The sequence below is a fragment of the Sarcophilus harrisii genome, chromosome 1 (assembly GCF_902635505.1).
Source record: "Sarcophilus harrisii chromosome 1, mSarHar1.11, whole genome shotgun sequence".
Taxonomy (NCBI): domain Eukaryota; kingdom Metazoa; phylum Chordata; class Mammalia; order Dasyuromorphia; family Dasyuridae; genus Sarcophilus; species Sarcophilus harrisii.
Window position 1 is genome coordinate 453,852,208 of NC_045426.1, and position 13,279 is coordinate 453,865,486.

Genomic DNA, 13,279 nt, shown 5'->3' on the forward strand with positions numbered 1-13,279 from the left:
TCAGTATAAAAAGGGAAGGCATGGATAGACAGCAATTGATCTGAAGGTAAAATGGTGGTTATACTAGACTACACACAATATAAGTCTGCAATATGGCAGTCAAAAAGGTTTATATGTCATCTTAGGCTGCATTAGTGCATTAGGCTATATAGTGTCCATGAGTGTCCAAGGTATCATTCTAGTTTGCCCTTGTAATTCCATACATGGAATGAATAGATGGATTTATCATAATAAAATAAATATCTATTAAAAAAACTCTACTCCTTTTTTCCCTCAAAAATACTTTTGATATGTCAATTATTAGCAATTACTTTATAGAGATTATAAGAATTATTACAAGATTCTTGTGTTTTGGGAGAATATTACTGTCTATATCAAATTGTTTTGGACCTTACTCTCTTTAAGATGTCTTAAGACTTACTCTCATAAAGTTTTAAATTTTATTACATCCAGCACAGATTTTATCTGTGCACAATTGATCCAATTTAACTTTGTTTTCCTGATTCTTTTTTCTGTTTCCACTCTGTTTCCTTGTTGTGGCTCCAACACCAACTATTGAAGAATACTGAGAAATGCTGGAGAAACTGCTCTACTTTTTAATTTTTAATTGATTGTTTTCCTTCTGGTTTATTCTATAAATGTATAATTGGGTTGAGTGGGCTTAGCTGGGTATGGTAACAATCTTTCTGTAAATTTTTTTGTCCTTAACCAACTTTATTATTTTCTAAGGCAGCACTGTTCCTGAACTTCTGTTACCTTCCTGTATAACATTTTTAAAATTAAATTTTTTTTTTTTATATTTTGAATTCTATTCCCCTCCCTCCCTTCCAACCCGATATTAGAGAATGCCAACATCTGACACAGATACATATATGTAAAAGTATTCAACACACAGTTTTGTATATCAGTCAGTTCTTTCTCTGGAGGTGGATAGCAACTTCCTTCATAGGTCTTTTGTAGCTGATCTGAATACTCATGTAACTCAAGATGGCTTGGACATTCACATTTCCTTAGTCATTCGCATTTACCATTTAAATAATATTGCTGTTATTCTATATAATGTTCTCTTAGTTCTGTTCCTTTCACTCTTCATTATTTCATGCACATTTTTCTGTATTTTCCTAAAAATCAACCAGCTCATCAATCCATACAGCACAGTAGTATTCCATCACAATCATAAATTGATGGGCATCCCCTCAATTTCTAATTCAGAGCTGGCATATATACTTTAGAACATAATGTTTGTTTGTTTTTTCCTTTTTTTTTTTTCTGGTCACCTTGAGCAGCACACCTAACAAAATATTATTGCTGGGTGAAAGGATATACAAAGTTTTCTAACTTTTTGAGGATAATTCCAGATTTCTCCAAAATAGTTGAATTTGTTAATAGTTTCACCAACAGTGTATTAGTGTCCCAATCTTTCCATATCTTTTGTAACATTTCGCAAATGTATTTGAATTCTAAATAGGCTATGCTTTTCTGCAAAGAAATCAAGTGCTTCAGTATGATTTCAACATTAACCACGAACAAGACATTTTCTAAGGTTTTTTTGAATTCTTAATTGTGACAATTATCTTACATCAGTTAAATGTCTGTAGGAAATGGTTGATAATAACCAATCTTTTCCTTCATCCATTTTCCATTTTTAAATGGAATAATCTATTTTCATATATTGAGTGAAGCTATTAAGTTACTAAATAATTGTTAACTATGCGTTAATCCTTCTGTCTGTTTATTTTGAACTTTGTTTTTAACAAGTCAGAAGTATGATTGCATATAGGCACCAGATTCAGAAATGACTCCAATATAGCCATTTCTTGTTATTAAAATATAACCAATTTAATTTTTGTTGTGTTATTTAGGGTTTTTATGTCCAATGCTTTTTACCTCTCTTCTTGAACATCTCTTCTTGGATGTATTCATCATGTATATTTGTGACTACTCTGTGGTCTACAAGTATCTTTGAATTCATTTCTAACTATATTTTCCAATGGTTTTTTTTTTTCACTGTCATCTTCCTTGTTTCCAACTTTCCAAATGAAATAAGTGAATACCAGTGTATATGTTGACTTGATTTCAAACATTTTGACAAATTCTTGGTAAAAATTTCTATACCTCTTCATTCTCTGTAACAGATGTTGTTCCATATTTCAAGGGAAATGTAATTTCATCCATGAGAATGCATTCTCTAGTGAAGTAGATCGTGACCTAGTCATACATGTCCAACCTTTGTGATTTGTGTCCTTTGGTATCCCAACATGCTAGGATGGGTTCACTCAGCATGCTATAGACATTTCCCTACATCTCTCAACATTGTGGAAACAACAATGGGATACACAGGCAGTATATACACTGTTTATCACTAGCTTTCATTCTACTGCAGATTCACAAATTTTTCTGGCCTTGCACTGCTTTTCTTATACAGTTCTTCATCTGTAACTTTTTTCAGAATTTTCATACATTACTATGCATCTCTCTACCACCGTTGGGTGAACCTTAACTTTAAATATTTGGAAATTATGTTATTCAATGATTTGTAAAAAGCTTGTGGTTATTAAAAGAATTTTATAATATTCCAAAGACAATTCATACTCTTTCCTCTATTAGTTAAATTCCAGGTCAAGTTCACTGGTCCTTTTCAGTGTCTAGCACATATGCATTTAGAATAAGTTCTATGGGTTATCTACACCATTAGTGACAAGTCAAATAGAACTGGGTCACTAAACTGAACATAAGAATCCATGCATGCCACATATCCGTAGAAAATCACATTTATATGCACATACATATATGCATGTGTGCATACATGTATGTACATACATATGTAAATTTGTTAACAGGAATCTATCTTTATAAAGGATCTCACGATCTGTAGAGAATTCCCTTTTTTATTTCAAATCTATATAGGACACTTTCCATGACACTAGCAAACATTTTTGGCATAAAACACCCTATTTTATCTTGAGTTATAATCCATATTATTTTATACCTTACAATTCCTCTCAACCAAAATTCTAAAAGTTCTCTTTTACTACATATTTAAGGAACACCTGAACTGATTTTGGCATATGCCTGGGGGGCAATTTCTTGCATGAGAGCCTGGAATTTAAACTAATTTCTTCACTGTGTACTACATTACAAAGTTAAAATGATCAAAGCGTTCCATGAATATTTCCAGTTGTCTTTGTCTCCAAGATGAAATTAATTCCTTCTAGTTTCTAAAAGGAAAACTTATGAACTGTCTTTCCATTTGGCTATAATTTCCTTATGTCCTCTAGCTTTATTTGTACCTATATGTCATTATTCAGTGACTGAACTAGTATCTTGACTCAATTTTCACTAAAGAGTTCATATTTAGAAATACACATATCCTAAAATCTGGAATAATTATCAACCTTCTCTCCCTTCTCCCCCATCTCCTACCCCCCTCAACAATTAGTCACTCTTCAACTGTTACTGAAGTGGGGGGGAGGGAAGGAAAGGACGCTGCACAAAACTGAGGGTTTAAAAAATATTTATTGTTATCTTCCATTTTCATATCAACTGAAACTAAGATTATTTACAGTATTCCACCCTCAACATGACATTGCTGCAAAGAATGAACTTTTCATATCCTTCCTTGGGCCCAAATTGGTGATTACAATTTAGATTCAGGTCAAATATTTTCCTATTACTTTTTCTATTTACATTGTTGTAATCACTGTACATAAGAAATTCCCAGTCCTACTTAATTTTGTACCAGTTCATATATATTCATCTTTCTTACAGTAATATTCTACTATATCACCATAAGAATGTTCTCCAGTTTGTTTAACAATTCCCAAAATTTGCTCTGTTTCTAGTTCTTTGTTGTGACAAAAAAATTCTAATACAAATATTTTGGTGTACACAAGACTAAAGATGATTTAAAATTTTTTGTCTAGGTGCTAACTTACTAGTGTGGAGTCTTTCTGTACTTAGTTTTGCTGATCTTTAGGAAAGAAATAGCAGTCTGCTATAAGATCCATATTCAAAACCTTGACTACAGAAAAGTTTACAGTCAATTTGCAGTTTTTGACAGCCTAGGTCAATATCACAATGAAGTATATAGTTTAAAAGAAAAGAGACAGGGACTAAACCTGTTTATCACTGATAAAGGTAACTCACATAAAGAAACTCTCCCTATCAATTCAGATCAGCAACTTATCTAAAAACTGCAATCTTAAAGAACTACTCAGAGAACAGAGAGACTAAATGACTCCTGGTTGCGGAGCCACCATGTTTAAGAAGTGAGACATGAATCCAGGCATTCCTACCTTTGAGATTAAGTAGTCTATGTACTACATGATTACACTATACTGCCTTTGTAGCCTTTATGTGCTTTATAAATTACAAGTTACTATTCTTTTCTGAGAAGAATTAAGACCACAATAAGAGTTCCTCTTATTAATATACAATGATTGAGAAAATATATTTGCAATTATGTATACCTATTCAATAATGGATAAATTTCTACACATGAGATTTAAATATCATATTTCTTTTTGTAATGTAAATTTTAAGGCGTGTTATTTACATTGCTTCAAAATTCATGTAAAAAAAAGAATTGAATTCTTCAATTATGGAGAAAAAAGAAAAAGCAATTAGACTCCACAAAAGAAAAAACATTTCTCCTAGAGAGGCACATTATTTGTTATTGTTCAGTTGTTTTCAGTTGTGTCTGACTTTTCAAGTCCCTATTTGTCACTTTCTGGGCAAAGATACTGAAGTCCTTTGCCATTTCTTTCTCCATCTCATTTTACACATAAGCAAATAGAACTTGCCCAGAATGTATAGCTAATAATACAGTGTATGGATTGAATTTTAACTCAAGAACACAAGTCTTCCTGTTTCCAAGCTTCGTCCTCTATCTATTGTGCCACTCAGTTGCCCCAAGCACATTATTATTAAACATAAACAAATTTAGGCAAATTCATCAATTCTTCCTGTAATTCTATTCTAGTTACTGGTTAGGGAAATAACAGTGCCCTGCCTTTGAATAATTTTAATGCTTCATGCAGTTCTGAACTATCTTAAAAACACAACTTATTAATTTTTACTTCACAATTAATTTTTACTACACAATCTCAAGATGCTACAGCCATAAAGGAGGGCAGATTGTCATTAAGCATAGTAAAGGTAATAACATAAACTGGTTATAGAAACAGCACATATGCAGAAGATCATAATTAAGAATCTTCCCAATTACAAGATCAGCTGTAATGGACTTGTAAGGATGAAGCCCTCCAAAGGAAGATTCCCTAATTTAAAGCAAGGCAGCATGATAATAACAGAGCCAGATTTTTCAATGTCCTATTAAGTGTACTTCTATGAATATGCATAAATATAAATCCTATTTCTGCACCTAAATCATTAGAAAGCAGCTGAGAAGCAAACTGTGACTCATCACTTCTCTGACCTTCCATTCACAGTCATTTTGCATCAAGAAAAACTTTGACTCTATCTCCATAATATTTTGTCAGTGGTTCTAAAGTGGGGACAGCACTTTTCCTGTCCCTCCAGGACATGGCAGCACAGAAGAAGGTGAAGAACACTGCATCATTTTAGTCCAGACTTGCCACTTACGATCTTTATCATCTTAAGCAAATCAATCACCTTTATGAACTTCAGGTTGCACATTCATTAAATGGAAATTATAATAATTGCACTATTTTCACAACAGCTCTTGTGAAGATCAAATTAATGTGAAAGTATTCTAAAAATGTAACTTGCTCTTATTACTACTTTATCAGAAAAAAATTTATGAACATGAAATAATTAAAAGTTTCAGACAAAAGATTTCTATATACTTACTAGTAACATCAAGTATGTAATTTAAATAATATCTATCTTTGGTTAAGTAATACAAAATAACTAGGAAATAAATACTATGTATGCCATGGGTACTTATAACCATTCCTAGTAACAAATAATGATGACAAACTCATACTTTTACAGGAGCTTATCCAGTTTAAAATGTTTTACTGAGGTGTTTTATTTGATCTTCAAGATGGAAGTAGTATTCTCATTTTACAATGCACAAACAGAGGCTTAGCACAATAAGTGTGTCATTAGTAACTGCTATCACCAAAATTGAAATAAAAAGTAGGGAATACTTCGTTTTTGTAATCACTGGGACACTGTAAATTTTCTTTTAAATAATCAGCATAGCCTCTGACCTAGATTTGATTTATTACATTTTTAATAATAGTAATAAACAGGCATCTGTGTAGTGTTTTAAAGGCTACAAGGCACTTTTCATAGATTATTACACTGATGTCTTCAAACAACACTAGCAAGTAGATATTATTAATTTCCTTTTGTTGATGAGAAAAATGAAACTCACTAAGCCTGTGATCTGCTCATCTAAGACAGGAATTTGTGCCCAGAACTCTCCAAATCTAAACTTAGTCAGATCTTGGGTCCATTTTGCTGGCCTACCTCTCTCAATGCTTTTTGCTCATCAAATAAAAGTATATATTGATTTCATGAAGTAATTTGCCTAAAAGTTAACTTACTAAAAAAAGACCACATGTAAAGTATGTATCATTGGATAAAAATCTAGATGAGTGGTTAAAGAAATAAAAATGAATTAAATTGTAAATTCATGCTGAAGTTATTCTAATTTAATTTTAAATGTTAAAGCAGATCTACAATTTCTAAATTTAAGAGCAGTTACATTCCTTAAGCAAAGAAAAACAAAGAGAGCTAGAAAAGTGTTAACACTGTTTTTAAAGACTTCTGAGTTGCAGATGGAGAAATAAAATTTTGAGATGTTTCCTCTTAATAAAGCAAGATTTTTTAAAGTGGCTTTTTTTTTTTCAAACAGCTCAAATATTTTCCTCTTTAGGCAATTCAAGTTGCCTTAAAGATAACTCTTTAAGAATTTTTTTAACTGGAAGAATGAATAGCAAAATTTTCCTCTTATTTAACTCTCTTAAATTAGAAATTTTAAAAAATTAGTTAAGAAAAAATATATAGAGAATTTATAATTATTATAGGAATGGTTATAATTTGGAAAAATAGTGAAAAAACAAGATTATAATCCTATGTGTTATTTAAAGGAAAAATAAATTCTATATACTTTATGTAGTATATTTATTCTGATAGAGGAGAAAACATTTCCTTGAATAGACTCTAGACTCTACTCTTAAGGTATGTGTGTGTGTATGTGTGTGTGTGTGTGTGCGCGCGTATATATATATATATATATATATTATATGTATATATAATATATGACTCACACAAAATGACATAGTTAACTAAATTTGATTCTACAATGTATAAAAAATGCAATATGTCTTAATAAAGTTCCTTTTAGAACACAAGTGAAAGTTACTTACTGGTTGCATAGCTCTGGATGTCTAACTAAATTCTGAATGAATTCATTCAGTCCTGCTCTTCTCTGTTTAATAAAATCTGTTAAAAAAGAGACACATGCTAGTAGGATTATTCATGTCAATCATAGATATATTATTTGGAGTTATAAAAACAAAGACATAGACAATAAATACTGTTTAGGAAATTATGACAGATAATTCTTGTTGCTGTATATATCAGGTTATTTTGCATTTAAGTGGGGCTCCAGTACCGGCACACAAAATGTATATATACATATATACAAATGTATATGTGTGTATACATATATATGTATACACACACATTGTATATGATTTTAAATAGTGAAATACACATTTTAAAACTATTAAAATCGAATATAAACATATCTCTCAAAACTCATTTACATAAAATGACTATTTAAGGGTCTAAAATATTCTGCCTTCCAAGAGAGACAATTTACATCCTGTTTACCACAAAATGACTATTTAAGGGTCTAAAATATTCTGCCTTCCAAGAGAGACAATTTACATCCTGTTTTCCAATCTTTGATATTATGATTAATCACATTAACAAGAATTGGCCTTATGATAACGGTGATGAAAGATGAGAGTAAAACTTCAATGGATAAAAATAAATTGATTACTGTAGTTAACTGATATTTTTACACGGACTGAGAAAACAATAAAAAACTTGTTTCATTCCTGCTTGCTATAATTATCTTTCTAAAAGGTATTGGCATACTTTGTCTAGGAAGTATTGTTTGTTTTTGGACTGAACTAATGATGTCATAAGGGAATTAACAACTTATAGTTTTTAAAGGGTTATATAGGACTATGGGAGATTAAATGAGTTGCCTGTGATCAAATAGCTAATTTTTGGTTAGAAGGTCTTGAACTGAGATCTTGATGCCAAAGTTGTCTGTCTTTCTATTCACAATATCTCTCTTGGTAAGAGATACTGTTGTATAGAAATACAAATATAGATTGTGTATGAGGAAATAAGAAATAAATGTATACTGCATGTTAAGTTAATTTTAGAAGCTTATTATATATAAATATATATAAAATTCCTGATATTGGCTAGCTCTTTAATGATTTACCTCCTTAGAAAGATGGAATATCAAAAACTAAATCCAAAAAAAATCAAACCTAAAACCCACAAAAAAAAGTATTTCAATGAGCTGTTAAATAATGTTTGGCTTTATTTGCTCATTTTTACAAGAAAGCAGTTGACAGATATGGAGGTTATCTAGATGATATCAAAGGTTATTTTCATCTCTAAATTCTTTGATTGTGTTTCTCCTAAAGATATGTCTGGATACAAGTCTCTTAAGGCTTTTAATAAAGGTCCTCCTTAGACTTAGAGCATACTTTTCTCTCTTAGCAATCACTTTTCTCAGAGAATTACAGGGAAAATTTTGTTATTGCTGTTTGCATCATAGGACATAAAAAAGTTTACATGAAAATTGTATCCAGAGCCAGTCTTGATTTTTATAAAGATTTAAAGGATGTGTAGTTTTTCCTTTTTTTACTCTTATATAACCAATGCTTAATGCTTGGCACATAAAAGATGCTTAATAAACTGATTAATGAACATGTACAACTACTCCCACATTTAACTACTTTTATAGGAGGATAGGATATATAAGAATTTGGGATATTATGAAAACAGTCTAGTCATGAGTAATCAGAGTGATATTGTGCTTTGTGGACACTTACTAGAAGTATGTTTTAGTTTCAGAGGCCAGTTATGAAAAGACAGGAGTTTCCTTTCTTCAATAAGCATGTAGCTTATATTACACACTAAGTACTACTAGATTTTTTCTTCCATTATTAACTTTATTTCAACCATTCAAACTTATTGAATGACTATAGAATGAATAACCAACCATTCTAATATAATTAATTAGCAAGAGAAACAACAGAGCTTCAGGAGAAACACAATGAAAGAATTTAGAGATGAAAGTATCCTTTGATATCATCATCTCGATACCCTCCATATCTATCAACTGCTTTCTTGTAAAAATGAGCAAATAAAGCCAAAGAAAGTTAAGAGATTTACTCAAAGTCCCAAATTAGTAACTGGTAGAGTTAGGATGCAACTGATAGTCTTTTCTCTTAATCCTCTATACAATATGCTGCTTCATTTGAATCAATAATATTTCTTTCAATTGAGCTCTAATTTTTCCTCATCTATCCAATTTTTTTGCAGAAAATATTGGTCTTTGCCATGTCAATTAGTAACTATGAAATTATATAGTGAATTACTCTATAATGCTACCTAGCTCTTATATAGTGCTTTAAAGTTTATAAAGTACTTTATCTTGTTTGATATTTACAACTTGAAAAGTGGACGCTATTATTTCCCCTATTTTACATATGGGAAAACTGAGGCTGAAAGAGATTAACTATTTTAACTAAGTCATACACAGTTAGTGAATATCCAAAGTAGCATTAAAATCTCAGTCCATCACTCTCTACTACACCAGCTACTTTATACTGTTTAGAGATTACCTATTCCAAATTACTCAGCATTTATTGGTAAAGAAAAGAATGAAGAAAATAAGCATTTTTAAGTACCTATTATGTGCCAGGCATCTTGCTACTAAGTACTTTACAAACATGATCTCAATCATTACCACTTTATGGATGAGGCAAACAAAGGTTAAGTGACTTGCCTAGCATCAAGCAGCTAGAAAGTACGTGAGGCCAAATTTGAACCCAGGTCTTTTCTGATTCTAAGCCTGGTGCTCTCTCTATCTCTAAGCTGTGCCTCCCTGCTGCTTCTAATTAAGGAAAAATGCTGTTTTGATGTAGCATCAAAGATTCAAAAACAAGGTTCGGTTTAAACAGATTGGCAATAATGATGCTGGTCTCAGAAGACAGAGAGCTTATAACTGGACTTAGTTGGAAGGATGCTGTGTCATTTCAAGCAAGTCATTTTACCTGTGAGCCTCTGTTTCCACCTACCTGCTCCCTACCCATCCAAGTTCTTGTGAGAATCAAATTAAGAACAGATATCACAAACTTGTAAACCTTTTACCACTACATAAACATTAGTCATTATTAGTCAAAGAAATTCCACTAAAATCATTCTCCAACATTTCATCAGGATATCAGGTTCACACTTGTTCCAAGAGAGGACAGACTTACAATGGAAGCTCACTGATAGATCCTTCTATGAATTTTCTAATCTTCCAATAAATATAATTTGAAGGATGAATTTTTCAGCCTCAGAAATTGAAACAATTTATGGTTATGAACAGTTACACTCTATTTGGGGAAGGAGGTAGTTATAATGAAGAAATCAAAGTTCCCTTGTATTGTCATATTCACAAAGATGGAGGAACAGAACTTTTACAAAGTATAAAAGGATTTGGGGGGTTTTATTTATGAAATTGAACCCTACTCCAGGTGTCCTAATCTCATTTTCTGTAGGAAATTTATATCTCATGCATCTGCAACTGACAGGATCGGGCTCAATCCCCAGAGTGCCCTTTACTGGCACCCTTCCCCCATGATCCATCTCCTCTACTCATCACCTTCTGGAAGAGAGCAAGGGCATCTGTGTCTGGGAAGCCACAAGCAAGCTGCAGACCCTCATCTGGCTACAGACCAGTGAGTGCCCTTTACCAAATAATCATAGCTCCATCCCTATCTCCTCCACTAGCCAACCCTTTTCCAGGGAAGGGATCCCCCAGAGGAAAGAGCAAACAGACCAGGTCATTCTGCAATATCATCATGAAGTCTGAGCTGCCTCTGTCAATTTCCAAACTCTATTTTCTCTACCTTTCTTCTTTTTTTTTTCTCCCTACTCTTGTAATAATTAAATACTGACTAGTTAGAAGAAAACTCTCCTCACCCCCTTCTTCATGGTTTTTTATGTTCATTCTCCTCACTTTATTTTACCCAAGTCCCAATCTCAACCTTCTTCTAGGTCTTCTGGAATGCTCATTTCATTTTAAACAAAATCCCCTTCATCTGGGATCTCTTTCCCTCATGCCCCCTTCATCTGGGATCTCTTTCCCTCATGCTCTTTTCATCTATTAACCCTCAGTGAGGCCTGGCACTCCGTAAGAGATCTCTTCATGCTTGGTCCCTCTCTCCAGCACTAATCACCTTCTCTCATACACCCTCTTCCACACTGCTCCTGGAAAGAAAAACAAAATATTCCTCGTTCTTCACTGTTACTTCTTGATTCTCTCTTTACCTCTTTTATTAAGTAATCTTTCTGCCTCTGAAGTATGCTTGATCAAAATTATGGTAGATATATAACCTCTAGGTTAATCTTCCTTCTTTTTCTCATGAAGTTCAACACCTGGCTCATCATCTTTCATTCTTCTCCAACTTCTGCTCTTATATTTATGGACTTTATAGTGATGTAGATACTCTCACAAGCTCCCTAAACTTGCTTTTTTCTCCAACTTCTTAAAGCTTATGATTTACTACTTCACTTCACCCCAGCCACACAAAAAAATGGTCACACATCATATCTCACCATTACTTATAAATGTTCTATTCCTCCAATTAGAAACTTTACCATCTCTGACAATAACCTATCACTCAACCTTTGTCTACTCTTCACCTGAACTACAAATTTTCAACATTAGTATGTTATCAAACCAATATTCTTTTTACTTTTTCTTTTTTACTTTTCTCTTTTTTCCACCAAGTCAACCTAATCATAGTTTCAACCCTATACTGATCTCTGCTCTTGAATCCCTTGTTCCTTTTCCCTATCTCTGGCTCTTCACTTGACAAAACTCAGCCTTAGATACTATTGCTACCTTCTTCCATTCCACCACATGAAATCAGAGAAAATCTCATAGTCATATTACTGGGCATAATATAAAATCAATGGGTCCACAGGCCAGGAAATTCCAAACTGTTTATTTCCTCAGACTGCCCCAAATTCCACCCTGGCTGAGGATTTGTCTCTTCCTTTACTGAAAAAAATTTAAGGTTATGCAACATGATATCCCTCTTTTTTTAATTCTCCTCATTGCAAAATTCTTTGACTTTACTTCCCACTCTCAATTTCCCCCATTCTCTAATGAAGAGATGGTCTTTTTCTTGTGAAAGCCAACCCCTGTACCAGTGCACTTGATCTCATTCCCTCCTACTTTTAGAGCAGAATGCATACTCAAATATGCCTTATCTTTTCTACAATCTCTTGAATCTTTAACCTCTCACTATTAATGGGTTCCTTCCCCAGTTTTCACAGTCCAATATACCTCATCCATTACAAACCTCTAGATTCTACCATTCTTTGAAGTTGTCATCCTATATCTTGTCTCTCTCTCGGCCAAATCTCTGAAAAAACTGATTACACTTCTTTTTACTCCTCAATCCTTTTTAATCTGGCTTTTGATCTTATCACTCATTTGAAATTGCTCTCTCCAAGGTTATCAATGATCTCATTAAAAAATTTTTACTGATATCGTTTGTTTTTAGATTGCTTAATTTTTCTCTTCTCTTCTTCCCCTTCTGAGAGTAATTCTATATAACAAAGAATTTTTTTAAGATTAAAAAATCAGTACTCTCATCAATATATCGAAAAACTCCAAAAATATATACATTGCTCCACACTTGTAGATCTTCCAATTCTCCTAAAAAAGTAGGTGAAAGTATTTTCTTATCTCTTTTCTTTGGGAGCCATGGTTCTTTGTGATTCTACAGCCTTCATTTTCCTTTTCATATTATTTTATTGGTATCATTTGCTTTTTACATCAGAATTCTCCTTGTAATGCTTCCCCTAATCTTTCTCATACAGGCAATAGTATTCTTAAAAGGGAAAAAAAAAAAACAAAAAAATGAGCACACCTCTACTGATGAACATAAGGAAATTCATTGCTATAGTTGGAAAACTTAGACAATGTTCTATATCCATGGGCTCCATGTCTGCAGAGGAGAATGGGGTT

General features: G+C 32.5%; 1 protein-coding gene across 6 annotated transcripts in view; it reads right to left on the reverse strand.

Annotated features, from left to right (window-relative positions):
• The window catches only part of LOC100918178 (serine/threonine-protein kinase Sgk3), a 159,289-nt gene that overhangs the window by 50,302 nt on the left and 95,708 nt on the right, over window positions 1–13,279 (reverse strand). For 3 of the 6 annotated variants that reach the window (XM_031946323.1, XM_031946322.1, XM_012541280.3), the window contains exon 5: window positions 7,362–7,437. The exons of the other annotated variants lie outside the window; for them this stretch is intronic. In XM_031946323.1, the coding sequence (XP_031802183.1) occupies window positions 7,362–7,437 (76 nt within the window). The remainder of the gene's footprint in view (window positions 1–7,361; window positions 7,438–13,279) is intronic. 6 annotated transcript variants of the gene reach the window in all.